At 39.4% G+C, this 25,118-nt stretch overlaps 1 protein-coding gene across 1 annotated transcript in view; it reads right to left on the reverse strand.

Annotated features, from left to right (window-relative positions):
- Nucleotides 1-2,255: 2,255 nt before the first annotated feature.
- Nucleotides 2,256-25,118, reverse strand: part of hsd17b4 (hydroxysteroid 17-beta dehydrogenase 4) — a 73,567-nt gene continuing 50,704 nt past the window's right edge. The window contains exons 18-24 of the mRNA XM_008114047.3: nt 24,330-24,399; nt 19,556-19,662; nt 18,441-18,527; nt 15,445-15,537; nt 13,857-13,995; nt 3,642-3,769; nt 2,256-2,680 (exon numbers count right to left, since the gene is read on the reverse strand). Coding sequence (XP_008112254.2) covers nt 2,591-2,680; nt 3,642-3,769; nt 13,857-13,995; nt 15,445-15,537; nt 18,441-18,527; nt 19,556-19,662; nt 24,330-24,399 — 714 coding nt within the window. The 3' untranslated portion in view covers nt 2,256-2,590. The remainder of the gene's footprint in view (nt 2,681-3,641; nt 3,770-13,856; nt 13,996-15,444; nt 15,538-18,440; nt 18,528-19,555; nt 19,663-24,329; nt 24,400-25,118) is intronic.

Genomic DNA, 25,118 nt, shown 5'->3' on the forward strand with positions numbered 1-25,118 from the left:
AAATATTTGAAAGGCTGTTGCATGCAAGAAAAAGCAAAGAGCAGAGGCTAGGACAACAACAACAACAATAGCAACAACAATAATTTCTTTTATTAAACCAACAGATTCATATTACAAGAAAGGATATTTTAACTAAACTTTAAAAACCTCTGAGAGCTGTTTCACACTGAAACAAACTGCCTCATTAAATAACTTTTTTTCTTGATGGAGATTTCCATACAGCTGTCGAATGGTTTTCTGTCAGGAATGCTTTAGCTATGGATCTTTGCAATGTTATTTTTTTCTAATATATTTTTCAACCTAGAGGTGTGAAATCTCAGGCAATACCCAGAAAGAATTACTGTTGAAGTAAATTGGCATATGTTTCATATGGTCCTCTGAAATAGATAGGGCCAGCCTGAGGCTTCTTGTCACCCAACACCTGCTTTCTCAGGTACCTTTCTCTGGCTGGTATGACTGACCATGGAAATGAGGAGAAAAACTGCTTCAACTTCTAACCTATAATGGTTGCTGCGTGCTAACATGATTTTCTCTGGCTTGAAATACACATTAGAAAAAATGTTTGCCCTCTAGGCAGAGACGGCCCTAGGTATTTTTCAAGTGTAGACGAACAGAATTTTGGCGCCCCTCCCCCAAACCAATCACTAAAAAATAAAAGCGTTGGATAAGCGAAAATGTTGGATAATAAGGAGGGATTAAGGAAAAGCCTATTAAACATCAAATTACATTAAGATTTTACAAATTAAGCACCAAAACATCATGTTTACAAAAAAATCAACAGAAAAAGCAGTCTCAACTGCGCCCCCGTATGTTTTGCGCCCGAAGCGACCGCTTAATTCGACTCATTGTTGGATCAGCTCTGCGTCTAGGCCTAGCTCTGCCAACAGGTAGAATGAGAAGGCTGTGCAGGGCAGCCAATTTTGGTGTATTTGGCTACATACAACCCCAATTTAGAAGCCGATGTGCTGCTCTCCTGACCCTGGGAGCAAAAAGTCTTGGTCCAGCCCTGATGAATTAGTGCTCGGTTTGTTCAGAGATAAGACCTCTACATACATACCACCTGTTTTCTTTCTTCTCAAAGTTAATGCTCGCTTTCATTACCATTTAACTCAAAAGCAATCCAACTCTTTCTAAACTTTAAAACCAAGCCTGGCCTATACCTCTACAATGAAAGCAATTTATGAACTTCCACAAAAGGTTAGTCAGGAAATGTGGCTCATTGACTTCTTCCTCTAAAAATTACTGAATTGCATAAAAATGTCCTTTAAGAGTAGTGAGAATTGTTTTAAAAACATAACATCTCACAACTCTGGTTTAGTTTCCTACAGGTTAGAATTGGGCAACTATGGGACGGCAAGTTTGAAGGAACACTTAAGGCATAAATCTTTCCTTCGTCATCCTATGCCTTTTTCATTTTAGGAAATGACCCCGCCACAGTAATAAAGGTTTCAAAAGAATCCTTTTTGGTTAGAGTTCAGACCATTTCTCCCTTACAAATGTGATATGCCAAAGACACTTCTACTATTGCACTCAGTTTGATGATTTCAAAGATATTCCAGTTTTTTTAGGTTACAGGCCTTGAAGAAAATCCCAAACTGGCATATCGTGGATCAATTATTGTCTCCTCAAGCATGGTGTTATTAACCAGGTGTATAGCAAATTCACAAGTTGTAAACATCTGACCAAGAATACTCCAGTCTCAAAGACAAGCTGTTTGATCACAGCAGCCCCTTGATAACTAAGTTATCTTCAACATCCTTAAGGAAATAACAGGAAATATTTGAATTCTTATTTCTTTTTTTTCTTTTTTTTTGCTTCAGTAACTCTCATATAGTCTCATCCATGTTCCTGGTCTCTACCTTCAAAAATGTATATCTGTTTTTCTCCTGTTATACAGTTAAATATGGTGTGTAGTGAAGTCAAGAGAAAAACATTTTTCATACACTGCAATATTTTAGGTCAGGGTTGACCAATAGTAAACTATTTTGGCAGTTGAAGAACAAAACAGTTGAAATGCTAAATGTCCTCCATCTTTATTTTAAGATATGGACCTGCATAGAGCCGGTTTTGTGATTATTGCCTTTATATAACATCTAGACAATAATAAACAGAAGCACAGGACTGCAAGTCCCCTCAATGTTGTGATTTAAGGCAGAATGCCATGTCATCCACCAACACCTAGAGAATTGCAAATTCACATACTTTTTTCAAAATTACCAAACAAAAACACTATTTAGGCACTGAGTCCAAGAAGATGTTATCAAAGTATGTTTTATTTAATTAAGTATTCATTTCATACAGAAATATATTACCTATATGCATTTTAACTGGAAGAAGGTCTCAAGAACAAGTAAAAGGCTTAAAAACTTTCAACACAGAAGAAAGAAGAGAAAAGGAGGTCAATTATCATGTTAACCTGCTGCATCTACACCAACTACCTGAATCGGCAAGAATCAAGGCAACTTGAATGTTAGCAATAAAGTCTAAAGTCAGATGTTACATAATGGGAGATTTGCATAAGATTTCAGGTTATTCTGAAAAAGAAATGGCTCCTTTCTTCTTCATAGGCCAGCTCAATCCAAGAGGGAATTCACAGCTTCGCATATTGTTGGAGTATTGTCCCCAGCTTCTGGCTCAGCATGATGTTTCCTTTAACTTTTAGCTTACCAGACATAAATGCCTACAGCAAGCAGAAGAGAGGGGAAAAATTAAATAGTCTATCTCCTCCCCCATAACTGTGCTTTTAAAAACAGCTACAAGAAAATGACAAAGCCTAAGTGGAATGAAAACATCTACTCTGAACAAAACAACTGGGGTCAAAGCTATCTGGCAAAATGGATTACTTCCACTCTATCATGTTCAACACATAACATGCTGAAAAACCTGATAAAGACAAGATGGAAGAAAAACAGAGAGAAAAAGAGAGGGGAGGAGGTTTCTTTCCTTTTTCTGCCTTGCTTCTATTATGGAGTAACAGTTATAACAACAAACAAGAATCTAGATTCATGTACCACTGGAAGAACCTATCCCTACAATCCCTTTTTCTTGAACTGGGAGAGGGATAAAGAGACACCTGTCCACTTCCCCTGCCTTTGTAATCCTGAATCAGATGGCTAGTAGCAGAAGGAAAAGAACGATTTCTATGAAATTCACAGGACATCACCAGGAAGGGCGGAAATTCAGCAACACAATATCCTGGCAGTTGGAGGATATTTAGAAGCCAATAAGGCTCCAGGTTTTGTTCCTCAAATCCAGCTTTAATTGTATAAATGAAGAAAGAATGTGCTATCCAAAACATGCAGGAGGCTCCTAGGCATATCACTGAAGAGGAATGTTATCATAGTGTACTCTCACCAGTGGATCATTAATGTTAAAATAACAAATCCACATAAACATGGAGCTGTTAAACCACAAACCTGAAGATGCTTAGAGACACTTGTTTTTCCATATTGATGACAGATGCAACAATATTTCTCATCTTGGAGCACATAGCCATAGTTCTGATTTTGTTAAGCAATAACTCATCTAAGCAACTTAAGGTTTGTAGTTTAACAGCTCTATGTTTTTGTGGATTTGTTACTTTAACATTAATGATCCACTGGTGAGAGCACACTATGATAACGTTAATTCTGCATCCATACCTTTTGTGGATTGGTCTTGCCTAGCACCACATCCAAAAAGTCTTCATCCGAAACGGTGAAAATGGTGTCCGCTTTTCCACGGGCCGGTCCTTGATACACCTCCCCAGAGCCATTCTTTAGGTCTATTGCTGGTGAAAAGAAATATAGTTCGAGTAAGTAAGACAACAAAGAAATAATATTTGTTACTTGTCTCTTGTATATATTTTGCTGGCTGCCTAGAGAAAAGAAGAAAACGCAATGAAGAAAATAAAGGTCAAGATTAAAAGTTGGCTGCTTCTCAGAAAAATAATTTTCATAGTTGCCGCTTTTTATCAATATGTGTCCTCCACAAAATATTAAAAAATAAAATAGAAAAAATAATGGCTATTTATCAGTAATGGGCTTACTTTCTGAAGTTAATTAGTCTGAACACTTCTAACTCCACCACAACCGCCAAACATACCTGCTTTCAAATCATATTGGATCCCAGCAACTTCCAAGTACAATAAATAATGAAAAACTCTTTCTCTTACTACTTAGCCCAGATTCCTAGCCATACAAGTCTTTAATTTATTTTAATTTATTAATACCTAAGTAATATCTATCTAATTACGTTCATCCTGTTCAATCATTCTAGTTACCTGCTGTGGTGCAGCTCTGTCAGAGAGTGGTTGGATTTATGAGACAAATACAACTACCTGCCTGAGCTTTCAGCTCTTGTTTTCCCCAGACACCTGGGTCCTTTGATCTCATTTGCAGGATGACAGCCTGTTTAGATTTCCATAGAATCCTGCAACCTACTCTCAATTAAGCATCTGGCTGAAGAGCCTGTGCATATGCCTTAGCAATTAATTACTTGAGGAAATTGTTTCTGTTGAAAAGCACTGGTGTGATCCATAGAGAAGTGTGTCATGATCTCTCTGCATGCACTTCTTAAGTAGTGTGGGTTGTGAGAGATTCAGGATGATGCTGTTCAGGAAAAAGTAAAATTCCCCTGTGCAGACTTATTCATTTGAAGCAGTTTATCTCACCTTCCCAGGTTTGAAGACAGCCAAGGACAGAAACCATAATTAAATCAAAAGTAATTTTAAAAGACAGGTTTGACAGTTCATGCATGTAAGAAAAAGTAGTTATGTGGTCACTGAAAAAAAAAGTTGGGTTATACTTTTGTTCTAGCTCCCAAAATGTCACAAAAGTGTGCAAGTTTCTGAGTTCTCCAATCTAGATGACCGATGGGGAAAAGCTTTTGGAAAGAAAAGTTCTGGAGAACCAGAAATCTTGTACATTTCATGACATGTACCTAAGTGCATCCTTAGACATTAATGCCTTTGTTTCTAAATATCACGCTAAACACAAGATCCGCTGACTGGAACTGAAGAGGGAGTAGGTAAAGGACTTGCATATGTAATGGGGCATTACATATGCAATGATGTGTGCTGCTACTGAACAGCTTCAACCTTCAACCACCATCACTGTGAACATGCAATGAAATGGACTGGAAGCCGATTCAGGACATACAAGAGTTAATGACACAACATCCTCTTCAAAAGTTAGGCCTCATGCTTGCCCTACCCTGATGAAAGGAAAAGTGTGGTCCTCCAGACTAGAACTCCTATCCTTCCTCAGAACTAGTTAAACTAGTTAGGGTTAGCAGGAGATGGGAGTACAATAGACAATTGGGGACCATGCGTTCTCAACCTCCTACTTTCAATATCATTGTCATTCACCTCCAGAATGCTATTAACCAGGTGGAAAGTATGAATGCATGCAGTATCCTTTGCGTAATCAAGTTTTGAGTAGCAAAGAATCCTCTCATATTTATTATTATGTTTATCTATATGCATTTAAGTTCATCATTCACATCTTCGTTAACCCGTGACAGTCCGGGAACACAGCTGACAAGATCAACAGTAAAGCCATGCACATGTCTCACACATCCTTTGAAGATCTGTATGGTACTTAATTTATGAAAGGGGAGAATACATAATGAAATGATTAGATTACAGTCCAATCATTTAGACCAGGGGTCCCCAAACTAAGGCCCGGGGGCCGGATGCGGCCCTCCAAGGTCATTTACCTGGCCCCCTCCCTCAGTTTTATAATATAATATTTTTATATCATTTTAAATAATATAATATATTGTGTTTACATATAATATTGATAATAATATTATAATGTTATACAATATAATACTAATAATAATACCATATAATAATATTAATTATATGTTATATATTACATATAATATTACAGTATAGTGGTATTATATTATATATTCAATATAGTAATATATAATGCTAATATTGTGCTATGCTAATAATACATTGTATGTACATACAGCTGCTCTGAATCCCCTTCGGGATGAGAAGGGCAGGATATAAATGTAGTAAATAAATGTAGTAAATGAATAAATAAATAATTTTAGACTTAGGCTCACCCAAAGTCTGAAATGACTTGAAGGCACACAACAACAACAACAACAACAATCCTAATTAACTTGACTATCTCATTGGCGAGAAGGAGGCCCACACTTCCCATTGAAATCCTGATAGGTTTATGTTGGTTACAATTGTTTTCATTTTTAAATATTATATTGTTTTTTCATTGTTGTTGCTGTTTTGCTGTACAAATAAGACATGTGCAGTGTGCATAGGAATTTGTTCGTGTTTTTTTTTTCAAATGATAATTCGGCCCCTCAACAGTCTGAAGGATTGTGGACTGGCCCTCTGCTTAAAAAGTTTGAGGACCCCTGATTTAGACTATGGTGCTAAAACTTGGTAGAAAAATGATAATCTGCAGTTAGTATTTTCAAATAGTCTAAATGAAGGGGGAGGGATAAAAACAGAAGGAGGACAGATACTAAATTCCTGTTAATATGACATCTGTTGAGACAGAAGACATAAACTGCTTAATTGTGAATTCTTGTGTTTGAAAAAAGCAAGTCAATGCTTTGAAGATAACATCAAATATTTCTGTATCTCCGAGTCCCATAGAAATATTATGGACCCTTTCCACCATGTTCAAATGTTATCAACAGGAACAGGAACCATTCACAAATTTATGAAGTTATTGCAAACACCAAATGCAACATCCGTTTAATTTTTTAAAGACTCATTTCAAGGTCAAATATTATTGTTTGAAATAGATATCCTAGTTTTTTCTTCTTCTGCACATTGCCTTTTCTTTGTACACATGTTAGAATACGACAAAGCGTTTTTTGTTTTGCAGTGTAGTGTTTTGATGTTCCATTTCAAGAGTATCTTAAATCTCAGCCAAGTATCTCTCTCTCCCTTCCTTACAGAACACTAACAATTCCTCAAAGTGTCCCTTCTCCCAAAGTTCTATTTCCCACACAAAATGCACTGCCAAAATGATCTACTACAAGGCATATAAGCTGTCAGGCATCACAGTGCCTGCAATGGAGAATGTTATGACAAGATTCTGCGTTGCCAATTCATTTTCAAATTTTTGAAAATTTTCAGAGGCATGCATTCTCCCTTGCTTCTGCTAGAAAGTGTAAAAACGTTGCTATTGCCAAGTTAATGTTGCTGCAAGGATCTGACATTTTTAATTATGATATTGTAGCAATTTCAGCATCGATAAGACAACAATCTAGAAACCTCTTCTCCCTCTTCCTTTCTCTCCCCCACCTCTCTCTTTTTTTTTTCTTTCCTAGCTGTCCTATGAACAAAGGCTCTGAAAAGAAAGTTTTGGTTTTTAAGGAATTTCTTCTGAAAGATTTGTAAATACAAAATATAATATTGGTTCCAATGCCAGGCCTGAGACCACCCATCTAGCTCAGACAGGGAGACTGTAATGCAGTGGAGTGGTTGGTACATTAGCAGAATCCCTATTCTGTCCCGATCACCTACCCTCAGGTGGACACATTCAAACGTGGTTGACTGCGGGATGGGACACCTGGTCAGGGGGATAGAATCCTTATTGACCACTGCAACCCCACCTCCCCATCCTCCAGATCTTGGCTGCATGGAGTAGCCTGGCACACAGAGCTGAGTAAGATTAACCCCCCAGCCTCGTCCAACCAGGTCTCTGTTATGCACACCAGGTCTGTGTGTTCCTCAAGGATTAGATCCTGAATGAAGGATGTTTTTCTATTCACAGACCTGCCGTTAAACAGCACCACACTTAATCTAGAGGGGCTGCCATACTGGGTACTCAGATTAACTATGTCAGGAGACCGTTGTGGGACTATAAGTATTCTTTCATGAGCCCTAGGCTGAATTAGATATTTAGGTCTCCCTTTCCCATGTTTCCCCCTCCCTGATGCCACCTCTATGGAGGGCCCCCACCCAACAGAACACCCCACCCTCCCCTAGCATGCCTCCCTCCCCCATCCTCCACCCATGGCCCAAACAGTGTTGCTTGGTTTGATGGTTTTTTCTTCATGGCTGGCTTTATTCCCCACTCACTCACTCCCCCCGCCCTCCAATCCCTAGATCCCTCCAGCCTCCCCCACCTCCTTCCAAGTGCAAATGCAAATGTAAAGTGCAATGGGTGCAGGAGCAGCATGACTATAATGGTCTATAAAGTGCAAGGAATTGTAGGTATTGTAGTTGGTTGGGGGGGGGGGTCAAGAGGAATGGACTTTAGGCCTTCCAGAAGGACAGATGGCAGGACTAGGCTAAGGGAGAAATCTTACTGGGCTGAACACAAAGACAGCCAAAGACACTAGAGGACCTGTGGTTTCCACAACCAGTATCAACTGGGCTGTGAGTGTCCTTGTCACGTCTCAGTGGACTGCAGCTCTTCCACTCCAATACTACCTTTAGGTCCTGATGTTGAGCAGCCAGAGCCTATCACTAGAAGGCTGGTGCACAGAACAAAGCAGGCAGTTAGGCCTCCATCCACTACATAGCCATAACTCAGTTTGGTTTTTCTTTGATATCATGGTAGAAATGGTGTGGAATTCCCATGTAAGGCACATTGTTATTCGTACTAATAAAAATTTGGTCTTGGAAGCTAGATAGAGTCAGCTATGATTAATGATTGGATGGGAGAGCACCAGCTATAGTCAATATTTCAGTGGAAGGAACTGGAACAAAACATTTGGGAATTCCTTGCCCTAAAAAATCCTATAAAGGTTATTGGATTGCCAAATGATTTGAAGGCACACACACACACCATTCCTTATTTTGAGGTACAATGTGCTTGGTGTAGCAGCCTTGAGCAGCATCTCTTAACCTATGGACAGCAGATCCCAGGTTGTGATGTCCTCACAGGGGGTGTGCAAAGGTTTGAAGGCTGCTCAGTGCTGCAGCCACAGGACGAGAGCCAGGGCAAAAGCTGGCTGGGCCTGCATATTGTGTGTCACATGGCAGTTCTGCAATGGGAAGGAGGCAGGGTGAACTGCGTGCCTCTGCCAGGTATCTTGTGTGACTGCTGGTAGGGGGTGAATGCTGCTACTGGCAGCCCATTCTAAGTCTGGCAGAGCTGCCGGCCAGGCTGGGAAAGGGAAGCATTCACCTCCACCAGCAATACACTAAACTCTCTTTTCCCAGAAGAAAGCAAAAGGCAGCAGGAGGGAGGGGTGAGTAAGGCAGGCAGCAGTGTGCCAAGGAGATGGGCAAGGACAGGGAAGGTGGTGAACTTTACATATTTTTCCATTGCCTTCTCCTTTCCTTTTCTTTTCTCATGGCTGCACATCCTGTCCATGGGGGGTGGAGGTGGTTTACCGCCTGCTAGGAGGTAAAGCTGCTGGATCCTCACACGCCTATGTTTCCATTGCTGTTGCTATCTCCAGTTTTCTAGTTAGCCAAGAAGAAGGAGAACCATGGGAGGGAGGGAGGGAGATCTGTCTGTTCTCCAGCTTTGCCAGGCATCAGATCTCTTTCCCCACCTCCAGGGACAGATGACAGATATGTGTTCTGGATTGGTAGTAGGAAAGAAAGTACCCAGCTAATGTAGAAAGTGAATGTTTCATTAACTGCTTACACAAGAGCTATCTTGACTTGTCTCCTGTCTCTTGGCTATGACAGTCTTCCCAGATATTATTATTAAAATTTTATGGAATGGTTCCAATAAAAATAGGAATGTGTGTCTTTACTTAGTCTCTTTACTTACTGTCCCTTCTCTCCAAGACTCTTGATGGGCAACTTTAAATAAATATTTGATGCCCTTTTAATCTCAAGTCTTGTGAGTCTGCTACAACAAAAGATACTGTACTACTACATAAACAAAGGAACTACCTCTTTTCTCAGTGTGAATTTTGCTTCCTCTGTAATCATCTTATTTAGCCTTGGGTAAATCAGGTTGCCTTCTATCTTCCTTTTCTAGTATAGAGTAGCACTGGCCACCACTGTCTGAGGGCTATTGCATGATCAAAGCTGCAGTCCTTATATATACTTACCGAGATATATTTATCCAGAATTGACATTTGAATAGACATAAAAAGGATTGGTAATTCAGAGCCTGAACATATTCTGAACATCTGAAAGATGCTCCCTAAATATAAATGGTACATAGCCTTGCTTTTATTTGAAAAGGAAGCCTTTTCACAAACCCAGGAGAAAAATATACTGTATATACTCTAGTATAAGCCTAGTTTTTCAGCCCTTTTTTGGGGCTGAAAAAGCTCCCTTTGGCTTATACTCGAGTGAGGATCCTGGCTGGCTTATGTTCGGGTCAGCTTATACTCAAGTATATAGGTAATCAGACTTAGACAGTCTTATCTTATTAAAGTCTTATTATTATTATCATAAATTACAATTTTATGTAAACATTCAAAAACATTTAACCTATTGATGCCTCAAATAATGTAATTTTATTAGTATCCATATTTACTTTTATTTTTGAAATTTGCCAGTAGCTGCTGCATTTCCCACCCTCGTCTTATACTCAAGTCAATAGGTTTTCCCAGTTTTATGATAAAATTAGGTGCCTCAGCTTATATTCAGGTCGGCTTATACTCGAGTATATACAGTATGTGTAATTTGAAGGCTGGGAGTTGGGCAAAGGGAGAGGATCGATTAATTGTCCTCACATGATTTTCCACATTCCATGCAGTCTGTGAAGGAAATCTTATTGTTATTAAAGAAATATGCTAAACGTATGCTGAAGAATTCCCACATCCCACTGCAAATATTAATTCTAGTTCATAATATTCAAGCTGCTGAGGGATGGTACTGAACTGAAGAGGTTGGCATGATACGGAATGATACGAGAGAGGAGGTTATAGTCAATTGCACAAAGCAATAAAAGCTTTTTTGGCACTTGTGAATTGGGGGAGAATAAAATTACTGGCTGTGTCAACGAGAACTGCAAATCATTTCCTTAAGGGTTGCTTCTCATCATTTCTTCCCATTCTGACATTCAGCCCAAGGACGTTAAAATGAAGATGCCAGAGTTTCAGTCATCACCCACAGCAACATGAAGGGCTGCAGGGCCCCAAAATGTGGATTGTGTTGTCAACAGAAGCAGGCTGCACAATGGCAGAAGGCCAAGCAACAAGCGACAAGTCAAAAGAAAAAGGGCCGAAGGAGGTCCAGCTGCAGGTCTATGCAAATGTAATGATGGAAAGGGGCCTAGGAGAAAGATAGGCCAGGAAAACAAGCTATGCTGTCAAACCATGGCCTGGCAGACTGAAACTTAGCCACAAACTTTGGAAATGCAAGACTAGAGAAAAAAGTGGGCCAAAGGAGATCACAAGAGTCAGATGCCTACCGTCATCAGTATTAACAAAGGCTTATGACACAAAAACGTTTATTGGCCTCCCTAGTGCAAAATGCCCAGGCACACCGATACCCAACCAGATCACAGAAACCTTTCAGAGAATAAAGCAAAAATAAAGTGGAGTTAGCTGCCCTTTCTCTCTCAAATCTCCAGTATACATTAACCTTTCGAAGAAGATATTTAAGGCTTCAAAGAAAGGAAAGTTAAACTGACAACCATTATGCTGCGATACTCGGTGTGAAAAAGGCTCAGTTTATGCATGTAACAATGGAACAGTTTATATCAAATCCCAATGTGACCAAAACTGTGTGCCTACTATGACAAAGCATTGAGTAACCACACTCTGAGTAGCAATTTTCTTTGGCTGCTGTCCCACGAGAATTGCTGACCTAGATGGCTTCAGTATATGAAGCATTCGGTTTTAAAAAGGACAGAAACAGATCAGAAGTGGGGGTCTTTCTGGGAACATTTCTGCTTAGTTCTTAACATTATGGAAAGGGAATTAATTCCCAATGCTCTATATTTTTTATAGTTTGCTGACACAGAAGAACAATTTCAAGAGTATGTATTGTTCTTCTTCCTAAAAACTACTTTTGACATTTTAGAAAAACCTTAATAGATTCCCATCTATACTGGCCCTTTAGGGATAACTTCCTCCATGGAAATGCAAGAGTGCTAGATGGATATGATTTTCCTAGCTTCTAGGTCAACCAAAAATAAAGTAATGTCTTGCTCAGCATTGCTGTATTTCAAATTTTCATGCACTGATAGCAACTGGAATTTCAGGGTTGAAGTATTCTGATTTCTTTTGATTACCCACCATTAAGTATATGTGCTGATTATCAATCAATAAAGCCTAACATACAAAAGTAATACACTATATCAGCCTAGGGAATGAATATATCAAACAAATACCATTAAACAAAGATAATCTTCTGTTATTTAAACTCAATGGGTTTCTATCTTACCCAGAGGCATTAAAGAAGAACAGAAATTTTCAACACCAAATTTAACATAATATGTAAAAACACAAGTTAGATTATGATGGGCTATCCCTGAAGGTATGAAATGGTTTAGCAACTGAAACTGGAGCAAAATGTGGTCACATCCAGACTAGGCAACCACTCATTCTAAACATAGAATCTCGTTTTTCTTTTCAACAGACTGCCAATTTGTTTCTGAAGCAAATTCAAAGTGTTGAATTTGACTACAAAGTCTAGCATGTATCAGAGCTTCCAAATAACTGCTTTACTTCATATAAACCTGTTAGGTCTCTGGGTTTCCTAGGGATCTTCTCTTCATATCCCGTGAAGTATCCCCGCAACCCAATGGAATATTTTGTACTGGGAAACTCACCTGGTGCCCCCCCCCCTTTAGATATAATTTTAATGACTCAGTTTGGGTAGATATATTTACTATTCACCTATGTTTGTTGGCAGATAGTTTATGTGTTTTAGCAGATCAACTGGAAATCATAATGATTATACTATTATGTATTGTATTCTATGCATTCTAGTGTTTATGCTCCGAGACTCTTTTTGGTTTGTGGTAACATACAAATGCCATAAATATAACAATGTGGAGGAAGAGCAGAATATTAGATTTTCACTATAGACAACATACTAAATGTTCTGGTAATAATGAAAGTAAGATATGGGTATCTCTACATACATAGTCCTCAGAAAGAAATATTGTAGACCCTGCAATCTAGTGACATTTTGGGATAAGAGCCTTAACGGTATGTAAAGTAAATAATTATTCTTCCGTTGTAGCTCACAGACATGAGAAGCTTGGCAGCAGCTGGCAACACAATGTATGCTCATTAGATGATCAAGGCAATCCACATTTCAAGAGTCTCTGTTGCCACTGATCCTGTGTGGAGCTACTTATCAATCAGGAGTATTTGCACAACCCTCCCATATAACAGCTATAATGTGAGGATTGGGGTGTATTCCAATATAACTGATTGCTCACTACATAAAGAAAGACTGAACCACCAATTATATGAAATAACTATTCTAAATCTAGAAGAACACAACAACATCTTTCATGCATTCATTTTAAAATGATAATAAAATATTAAAGTACCTGACACTTCTTGAAAATCAAATACAATCCTTGAGAATCCACAACTATACTGTTTGAAGAGAATGAACATAATATTTCTTTTGAGCATTTCATGCAGATATTATTATTACTGTAACTTTTCCAACAAGCCTGTGTGTATTGCCTTTAAAGTGCCATACAAATGAAGGCATCATGGCTTGACTGAAAATGACTATTGATTAAATGACATTAAAACTAGAACTTACTTTTTTCTTACCCAGGAAAACAAGATTACTACATATGCTATTCTGATTAAGCGTTGCTTTTAATGTTCAAATCTTGCTGTAATAAAATATACTTTCATGGTATTTTTAAAAAGCAAACACAGCATTGGTGCCATATCCCTTTTAACTAGCCAGGTTTCCAACAAGTCTAACATCTTTCCAGTTCATTAGAGAATACAATAAGGCACTCCATAAATTAATTAAATCTATGACTTACTCCACTGCACTGCAGTCTTTTTGTCCTTAGTGATGTTCCATTGAAATACAGCATTTACTTTCTTCACCAGCTGATTTCCTTCCTCTTTGATGCGACGACCAATTTCTTCAAACACAAGGTCACTCAGCAACCCTGCTCCCTAGTAGTATATAAATGAATGATACTTGAGAGGGATTTCACATGGCTGTAGGATTCCAGATGTTTTGTGATTAAAACCTGAGATTTGATAGCATGTTGACTTCAGGCTTTTTTTAAAAAGTGGGGGTGATCTGTAAGATCTCCAATAAATAGGTTAAATATTAGCATATCTTTATAAAGATACAATGCCGTTAAAGCTGTATTGTTCATTATTGTCTTTGACTTATTGTGACCCTACAGTAAATGCCCTGCTCAGGTCTTGCAAACCCATGGCTTTCCTTGATTGGGTCTACCCACCTGCAATGCCACCTTCAACTCTACCTGGTATATTCAACTTTACTAAGAATTGTCTTTTTCAAATTAATTGTATTTATTAGTAGCAGCTAGTGATATCAGGTGCTAAAAAACATCATAAAACTTTCAGACTTGCTGAAGTCATGTTTCCAATTCACATAGCAATAAAGTAGATATTGAAGTAAGGAGGACTGGTATATATTGAATTCTTTTAAGCTAGTTGTTCTCAACCTGTGAGTCCCTAGGTGTTTTGGCCCACAACTCCCAGAAATCCCAGCCAGTTTATCAGCTGTCAGGATTTCTGGGAATTGAAGGCCAACTTCTGGGGACCCACAGCTTCAGAACCACTATTTTAAGTAGAGGCTGGATGGCCATCTTTTGAATGTGTTTTGGTTGTTCCGGCATGGCAGGGGGTTGGACTAGATGGATATTGTTATCTCTTTCAACTGCAATTCTGTGACCTAAGTTTCTTACTAGCAGGTGGCTGTGATGTTGCTCAGCAAAATTTCTAGCGGCCAGGCAGATAGCAGTCTCAACTATTCCCATCATTCCTTACAGCACAAGACTGTTTGCCTGCCTAAAGTCAAGGGAAAGATTTCCCTCTCCCATTCCACCTACAAAGGGATCCTATGGTTATTAGATATCAATTTCACAAAAAGAAAGGTGTCTTGCATCCATCTTAGAACCAATATGAGTAAAAGGGTGCAAGGCAGGCTCTACTGCACCACAACTACACTCCCCAACATCTCACTGCCACCACACATGCCCCAGTATCTACCACCTGAGCCACCTGTTTCATTTTGTCAAGATACTATCTGATGACTTGCAAAAACAATTTGTTTCAAAGTAAATACAAACTGGCAGATTTATCTAAGTCATAGAATTTAGTTCTATGGTGGTTCTCAACCTGTGCATCCCCAGGTGTTTTGGCCCACAACTCCCAGAAATCCAAGCCAGTTTATCAGATGTTAAGATTTCTGGAAGTTGAAGGCCAAAACATCTGGGGACCCACAGGCTGAGAACAACTGTCATAGAAGCTAATATTTGTAGGGCAAAGTTTAATTCCCTAAGTGAAAATGCATTATTTATTTTATGGGCAGAATACACCTAAGTTTTGCAATCCAAAATACACAGGAGCTATTCACACTTCCTTTACCTTAACTGTAGGGTGCTTAGCTGTAGGCTGGTCAGAGGTTGATGTCAAATCCACATATGCTCCTGCAATTGAAATGTTCCCAGTCTCTTTGACCTGTTAATAATAAATAACTGAATCATCACGCTGTTAGCAGATTTCCCACCACAGGAACACCAGAATTACAACCAGCACCACAGCTAGAACCCTGAGAAATCCTCTCTCCAGTTCCAGCATCAGTTAAGAAAAGAACAAAACAAGAGAAAAAAGGACTGAAATAAACAGGAATCATTCAGCAAAATGCCTGAAATGCAGAGCAGTTGTGTTTGTATCTTTTAACGGAGAACATTCACTCATGATTTAATACAAGAAAATCTATGAGTAATTAGTGTCAATGTTTCATTGGGTGAAAAACCACAAGAGCAGAAAATAAAGGATAATTTGCAATCATTCTGAGATGAAATAAAGATTCATCAATAAGAGGACTGTATGTTTCAACCAAATTCAATTGAAAAAATATCACGGGAAGGCTGGAGGTATTTAACAAGCTACAGCCATTTAATTGTGTGTTTTCTTTTTTATATAAATGAAGAAAATGGTTGATTTTAATCTTTGTTTATTTCTAAAACTCTTGGGCAATTGCCATTCTCAACTTGCCTTTATTTTTGTTGGCTCTTTCATGGAAATAAGGGAAATAAAACTATTTCAGAAAAACAGCAATGACAGAATCACAGAGGGGAGATGGCAAGGGACTCAAAGCCAGGGGCAGTACCCAAAAATTCTATTTGCATGCATTTTCAAAGATACCAGCAAAGTCAGAGCTCATCTAAAGGAGGAGGAGGAGAAGGAGAGAATAAAAAGCCTCACACAAATGCAACTCTGGCTTTGAACAGCTATTCTAATTCTTCTTTCCAGATTCCCAAGCATTATGTTTAACAAGAATTTATGAGACAGGATAAACTTTCTGGTGCAAAGGAAATGGAAAAATTGTTTGAAACACTTTGAAGACAGAAGTGGACAGGGACAGAAGATACTGATTTCTCCTCAGGAACAGAACATACAAATTTGTATGCTGCATGTGCCAGATTCAGTCCCTGCCATCTCCAGTTTAAGCAGGAAGCCACAGAGGGAAAGGACCTTCTCCTGTGACTCTGAAGAACTGCTACCAAGCAGAGGAGCAGGCAAACTCAGCTAGATTGATAAATGTGCCTACCCTCTGGCCCTTTCACACATTGCATGACTCTATTTTCACTGCTCTGCCAACATCGCATGAAATCCTAGTGGTTGCAGTTTGGTGAGGTACTAGAGCTCTTTGGATGATCATTTTAATAACTTTCCCAAACTACCAATCCCAGGACTCCACAGAATATTGCCATGCCAATTACAGAGGACTATGATAGAACAATTTTAGAAAGTACCATGTGGATCCCCAGATGTTTTTCCACAGTGCTATTTTGTAAAATTTTGATACTTTTTTTTTACTTTGACCAAGAATCCTCCCATACTCTCGTAGATGATTATAGAAAAAAATACTTTTTCAAACTATTGACGCCAGTCTACTTACAATGCCTTCTGAGTCCATAATTCAAAGATATGTATGCATTAAGCAGAAGAGCCTATAGTGCCTTCCTACTTCGGATTGTAGTCCCTGTGGAGAGCCATCTTTAAAGAGATGCTACAACAGGAATGTGCAACTTCAACAGGTTTGTGGGGAGAGTTCTCTATCCTTGGGACCATCGCGGTTACATGGTCTGCCAAAACTGTATCCTCTAAAGCTCAGAAATCCAAGTTTTACATAACAGACATTGTTTTGATGTGAAACAGTGCAAAGCCTTCCTATTCTAAATATGAGCTGGCATGACTGGAGACTTCAAGGAGTGGCAACTCATCTCTTTTAGGTTCACAGGGGCATCTCAAGGTGCTTGGAAACAACAAGGGCTTCAAAAACAGCTTGGGGCCACAAGGGGCACTAGGATGGTGCTTTGCCAACCTCAGGTTAAAGGATGATTTTTTTAAGATGACACAGTTTTTGAGGTGTGTAATTATATTTAGAAACTGTGTTTTACAGCTGAAAAATTTGAAAGATTTTTAATCAAATATATTACGAAATGATGGACAACAGAGAGGTAATGAGATGTTGGAAACCCCGATCTATAAGACCCTGACACATATTGAAAGCTGAAGTACAGAGCATGCAAGAGGTATACCGAGGCTATGAAGCTGAAATAGAACATTTAAGAAATGGTAAACTACTTTGAAGCACCTGCATAGTGCAATGGTTTGAGTGCTGAACTGGGACACTAGGAGACCAGGCTTTGACTCCCTGCATTGGGGTTGGAAACCCTCTGGATTACCTTGAGCAAGTCACAGACTCAGTCTCAGAAGAAGACAGTCAATCCCACTCTGAACATATTCTACCAAGAAACATCCCCAATACGTTTGCTTCAAGGTCACCTTAAATAGCAAATGAGTTGAAAGCACACAACAATAACAACAGCAACTACAAACTGCCTTCAGTAGTTGATTGCTAAACGATAGGATGTAAATTATGAACACATAATGTGGCTAGAACCCACATGTAAGCACTCTTGACAGTAACTATAAGCACATTCCTTTTCCTTTTCTCAAGGTATTCTTTCAATAAACTGCTCCTTAAAGAAGTCATAAGCTCAATGTCAAGTCTGGATACTTGACATGAGAGTTTTGCAAGTGTTTACAGAAATAAATTGCTGTACATCTGTTACTGGGACAGAACTTAGGCATGCACAGCTATTCATTTAGCAATATTTTTTTACTTGATTCACACCCCAGTTTTCTTCAAATAAGCTCAAGGTTTCATCAAAGCCTTTTCTCCAACCTCTTTATCCTCCAAATTCTGATGTAGGTCTGGCCAGAGAATTTCCCTGAGAGTTTCATGACTCAGTGGGGACTAAAACATATCTGCATGCTGAGACCTTTAACAGCATTAGAACAATGTTATTTTCAGACAGATAGAAACATTAATTTCACTATTCACTCACCTTGGTCTGAATATGAATCCTGTTCCCTTCCTTCCACATCTCGGTTTGGAGAGTTTGTCCTGGAATAACTGGTTTTGCAAAGCGCACCTATTCCAAAGATAAACAAAGAGATTTCTTTATCTACTCCAATTAAAACAATACACATGAAAAACTATTTGCTATACAGTCTATGGGTACTACTTCCACTGACATTGGTACAAGGAGAATACTATTAAACTCAGCATGCTACAAGAATTTCAGTTGCTATTGTCAGCAGCACATGGAAGCCCTAACCTTCTAAACCACATATTGCTTTCTGCCTAGCTCCTTGATTTTATCAAGGGGAGGAGTGCACGTGGCATAATAAAATGGTGTCCCTTTTATAAATTGGTAAAATCAAGATTTGCTTTTATAAAAAATATTTTCAAGTCATGAACAGTGGAATCCGTAGCTACAGAATTCGTGGATAGAGAGGACCAACTGTATTATTTTACATGTTTAAGACATTAAACATATAAAACAGGCTTGTCCAATCCACAGGATGCCTATGAATGTGGCCCAGCACAAAATCATAAATGTACAAAAAACATTGAGATTTATTTTGTGATTTTAACTCAACTGTGCAGTTTTAGAGCACAAACTTTGTACATGACTATGGAATGGAATGATCAGAGTATGATACATCCACAAATATCAGAGTATTATCCATAATTTGCATTATAACTGCAACTGGTTGAGTCAGGAAACCTGCTTAACGATTTTAAAAGACTCTTCAAACGTGATGGTGCATAATTAGGATTATTATGCTTATCTGTGATGATAGATATCATGAAAATTATGCATGGACCTGTTTTTTTGCTCATCAGCTATCATTCATGTTAATGTATTTTATGTGTGGCCCAAGACAATTCATTCTCTTCTCCTAATTTGGCCATAGATTCTGCTATTTTTAACAATATGTTAACTGCAATAGAACATATTTGGCATATATAAAGGGGATCAGATAACATCAGAATCAAGTGGCATTGTGACTTATGTTTTAGATTTTCACCTGTCTGTCATACTTCAGGAAGTGTGACTGAAAAGTTTTTAAACAGCAAATGAACACAAACACATTCCCATGAAAAGATACAAACCTTAATTGCCTTGAACTTGGTGACATCATTATTTGCAAAGTGTTTCAAAACATGTCTGGCAGCAAATCCAAAGGAACAAAGACCATGCAAGATGGGCTTCTGAAATCCTATCAACAAACACACAAAATAAACTTGTTACATACAGTGCTGGAATCATGCATGTTCATGTATTCACACACAAAGTATTTATCTAGAAATAATTGGGTCTTATCGCAGGCTTCACAGTGTGGTTTGAGGTGCTCAGCGTGGTGCCTCCTGCAATAGATCTTGCCATCCTTGTAGAAATAGAAGCTCTCGGCAGATGGTGCAAACAAAGCACTGTGGGTGCCAATAGGCTCCATGTCCTGCACGGCTGGCAAAGACAGTAATATCCCCACACAGATCTGCTTCCCACACTGCTCACAATGAATGGCTCCTGTTATGGTGACGGGGAAGAGTTTGATGGTCCCTCGGCCAAGGTTTTCTCTCTTCCGCTGCTGAGAATAACTTCAGCTCTTTTGCCTCTTCATCTTCCAGAAAACTACAATACTAAGCCTCACTGTCATGTGGAGAAATCTGGTGCAGCAACTGGTGGAAGTGGTACCGTTCTAAAGGACTACTGATGTAGGGGACTTTGTCCTCTGGGAGGCAGCTGAAGAACTGATACACCTGCTTGGGCTTGAGTCCTGAGGGCACCCAGGCATACTCCTCCAAGGCACAGCCGGAGTCATCGTCTGAGACAGAGTGGCACTGGAAGTCAGAGATCAGGTAGCATATCATCCTCTCCAAGTCAACAGGCACCATGCGCACGGCATGCTCCTCATGTGGACACTTGCAGTGTTGGCAGATCTTCCTCCATCCATGCACTAGGAAAGCCGGGCACTGCTCCCTGCAGGCCTGACACAGTTGCACCCAGTCAGGGTCCTCCACAGGCAGGTCTCAGATGAAGTACCAGCGCCGCGCCATGTGTTGGAACAAAAGGAGCCCAGGAGGAGGAAGAGGATGAAGAAGAGGAAGAGGAGAAGGGGCTGGCTCCCGTCCCCTCTCCCTCATCCCCAACCCCACCCCCTCCCTGCCCAGGGAGTGAAATCAGTGAGTCAATGAAAGCCAAGAGGGTCTGATAAAAAAGCCATAGTCCTGCATGCTGCGCTCACTTCAAGATTGGACTGTGGTACTATTATTATCCCATGACTTGTCTTTGCAGGCTACTGAGAAATACCATCTGGTTTAGAACTAGGTTATAATCCAGGTCAGAACATATGAGGGTTGAATGAAAAGTAATGCCTCCACCTTCGTTACTTGGGTTTGGATGGGAATATTTTAATATATCAAACGCAGAAATAATCCTTAGAATGTGCTCTTTAACTACCACAATTCACTTTTCCACATAATCACCAGGCAATTGGATACATTTCTGCCAACAATGAACAAGTTTTCTGAAGCTGTCACAGAAGAAGTCAACATTCTGTTTCTGCAAACAGCGTCTCACAGTACCCATCGTGCAGCTTACTCGCCCAACAGCGCACAGTACTCACATCAACACAAACACCATAAACAACTTGCATTCTCTGATGAATCTCCTTTGGGGTGACATCTTCTGCTGTCAAGAATTCAATGACTGCAAGTTGCTTAAATCACATTGACTGACCATCTGCACAGGGTTCTATACTCTGCACTTTAACAACACAACCGTTCAATGCTAAGGCTTCCCGCCAAATGGAACTGTAGAGGAGAGTCTATTGAACAAGCCAGTACCTGCCACATACCAGTACTGCCATCTGTTGAGGAGTTACGAAGGTGGAGGCATTGCTTTTCATTCAACCCTTGTATTCCACTAGGTTTAAATAATCTGAAATAGTGCACTAATTTATTGAATTTAATCCCCCCCCAAATGAACCTGCATGCTCCTTAAAATCAGATTTTCTTTTCTGGATATCTTCATCTTTAGAGATTAGGTATATGTAAACTACACAAAATGAGAAAGAAATGGAAGTATTGTGACTTGATTTTAATAGAATGTCCTTCCTCATAGCACTTTCATAGCACTAAGCCCATCATCTTTTTTTCTGGGCTTTGTTGTTGCGTGCTCCCAAGTTCACAGGATGATTAGATTTATCCGGAAAGGGTTGCCTTGTTTCATAACAATTTGGGTAAGATCTAGGTCATTTTGGTCTAAAGAAGCACTTTTTTTAAAAAAAGGAAGTGATATGGCCTTCCAATTCACCTAGCAACAATAGCTCATCTTAATTAAAAGACTATATTTAATTGTTGTTGCAATTTTGCAAATTCTTGATTTATTTTTACTAGGCAGGATTCAATGTCACCTTCATCCGTGGCAGTAAATATAAATATTGTTTAAAATACTAAATAAATATAATTATTAGATGGGTCACAGCATTTAGGTAAGTAGAATAGGAAAAGCAAAACAAGTGAGGATAAAACAGAATTTCAGGGAACCAATATTGCATTCAGCCATAATAATAGTTAAAAACTGGTGGGAATGGAATAACTTTTTGTTATATTTATTTATTTATTTATTTATTTACAGCATTTATATTCCGCCCTTCTCACCCCGAAGGGGACTCAGGGCGGATCACATTACACATATAGGCAAACATTCAATGCCTTTTAACATAGAACAAAGACAAACAAACATAGGCTTTGAGCAGGCCTCGAACTCATGACCTCCTGGTCAGAGTGATTCATTGCAGTGATTGATTGCAGCTGCTCTCCAGCCTGCGCCACAGCCCGAGCCTTATATGTGTTAATACTTAGAGAAAAGGTAAAAAAAAATGTCTGCCTATGTATTTATCTAGCATTGGTACCTATGATTTTGCAATATTCTTTTATTCTTCTGTATGACAAGCATTATATTTTCAAACAGATTGGAAATATACTTCAATATAAAGATTAATATTATACTTTCTGCTCCAGGAAAGCAAAAGCACACAGACTGCAATAGCTCAATTAGTTTGCATTTCTGTTCTTCAAAATCACCTGAACTATAATGACAACCTTTTCTGTACTGGACAGGAAGGAAAGAAATACAGTAGAGTCTCACTCATCCAAGCTAAATGGGCCAGCAGAAGCTTGGATTAGCGAATAACTTGGATTATAAGGAGGGATTAAGGAAAAGCCTATTAAATGTCACATTTTGTTATGATTTTACAAATTAAGCACCAAAACATCATGTTTTGCAATAAATACACAGAAAAAGCAGTTCAATACACAGTAAAGTTAAGTAGTAATTACTGTATTTATTAATTAATTAATTAATCAAAACATCGCAATTTATTGAAAACATTAACTTTAAAAACATTGACTGAAGGGTTGTTTTGAAGCCCCCCTCGCTCACCCGCTCGCTCCTCCTTCATGCTGGACGCTGGTGCTGCCGGCTCCAGCAAGCGAGGGAGCTGAGGCACGAGCGGGTGGGTGAGCGAGGAGGGCCCCAAAAGTCCTCCTCGCTCACCCACCCGCCCGTGCCTCGGCTCCCTCGCATGTTGGAGCCGGCAGCACCGGCGCCCGGCATGGAGGAGGAGGCAGGCAGCGAGTGGGTGAGCCAGGAGGTCTTTTGGAGCCCTCCTCGCTCACCCGCTCGCTCCTCCTCCACGCTGGACACTGGTGCTGCCGGCTCCAGCAAGCGAGGGAGCCGAGACACGAGCGGGTGGGTGAGCGAGGAGGGCCCCAAAAGTCCTCCTCGCTCACCCACCCGCCCGTGCCTCGGCTCCCTCGCCATGCTGGAGCTGGCAGCACTGGCGCCCAGCATGGAGGAGGAGCGAGAGAGCAAGCGGGTGAGCAAGGAGAACTTTTGGGGCCCTCCTTCTCCCGCCCGCCCATTCCTCGGCTCCTTTGCCATGCTGGGGGGGCCGGCAGCACCGGTGCCCAGCATGGCGGAGGAGTGAGAGAGAGAGCCCACCCTCCATCCCTCGCTCACTCACTCACCCAGCTGGGTCCAGCAGCACTGGGATCTGGCAGGGTGAGTGAGGGGGGGGGAGGAATTTGGTTCGAATTGCCCGGATGCTCGGACGAGCGGGGCTCGATTTAGCGGGGTTTTACTGTAAATCTTTATGAGGTATTGAGTGATACAATAGAATCCAAAGATGTACACAACTTTCAGTAAGTCCACGGGGACTTTCAAATATAACATATAATAACCATTATTAAAACCACTGTTGCAACAGTTTCTGATATTCTGTGAGCTGCTCCTCCATTTTGTTGAAATCTCAGTGGAAAAATCCAATGTCTAAAAGTAAGCTTGCATCCTGACTTGTGCATTCAGCCTACTTGTCTAGAAGCAAGGTTCTAAATTAAATGCTTGATTGTGCATTAAAATAATCAGAAAATAATTTTTCCTCATTCACTTCTGCAAGAAGAGGAGTTATCTTCAAAGAGGAGTACCTTCTCTATGATAAAGTTTTGGGATGGAATCCCACAGGACTTAACTAGTTCCACAGACAGTTTTGGGACAATCAATTGTTTCTCTTTATGTTTGAATTTCAACTTAGTTTATTGTTCTGCATTTCTAATTTTTTGCATACCGCTCTGAAATTTGATTTATTAGCTTGGTAAATACACAAATATTGCCTATCATTCCTATAAATAAATTACCATGTGAAATCTGAAATGTTCTAGAGATTTGATTCCTAAATTTTTCAGCATATAAATAATCAACAGCCATATGAGTAACTGTCAAAACAACCAGAAATTTAGAAAATACTGTTAAAGAGCAAGCAGTATTCACCATTCCTAACAATGAATTTAAGTCATTTGAACTTTTGATTTCGTTTTAACCTACCTCCAAGGGCAGCAAAACCAGGATCGATGTGTAAAGGATTTGAATCCCCACTCAGTCGATACAAAGCAGCCTGCAGAATGAATCAAAGCCAAACTATCAGTTGCAATGTGATTCATGTTGCCAAAAGTTAAATTATTCACTAATATATGTATCAGAAAGAAAATCTGTCAATATATCACTTTGCTGTACTTATTAGAAATACTGAAGGTTGCTAACTTCTGAACATACCAGAAAATTAAGTGGTCATACCTACAATCACAGAGATAGGAGTCATGTGAAGATAGAAAAATCCACTATCTTTGGTGGGGGGAGGGGGGTAATTCAGCTGATGAAGAAGGAATGGATACAGTGAAACACATGAGCTTCATGAAAGGAGTAATTAGAGCTTTTTCATCTAATTCCAGACTTTTTGTCCTTTTTTCTACACTGCTTTGCTGTCATTTCTCCCTTACTGTGATATCCATAAACATCTTACACTACAAAGACTGCATAATATTTGATTAACATCATGAAAGAGAAGAACTCATTTTATTCCAATTTGAAGGCATCAAGCTAGTGAAGCCATTGGAATGTGGATCAATGAGTCATTCAAGGCAACTTTGCAAACAACCTTCCAAGTTTATTGTGAATGGCAAAAATAAAACAAAAATGTAAAACAAACTATCAGCATGTATTATCCAGAGCTTAGTATACTTAATGCAAAAATTAATTTAATTATATTGATAATTGGAAATTATGAAATTAATCATTAACAATAACAATTAAAAGTTGAAATGGTTTAATTAGTTA

Source organism: Anolis carolinensis, chromosome 2, assembly GCF_035594765.1.
Source record: "Anolis carolinensis isolate JA03-04 chromosome 2, rAnoCar3.1.pri, whole genome shotgun sequence".
NCBI classification, from domain to species: Eukaryota; Metazoa; Chordata; class Lepidosauria; order Squamata; family Dactyloidae; genus Anolis; species Anolis carolinensis.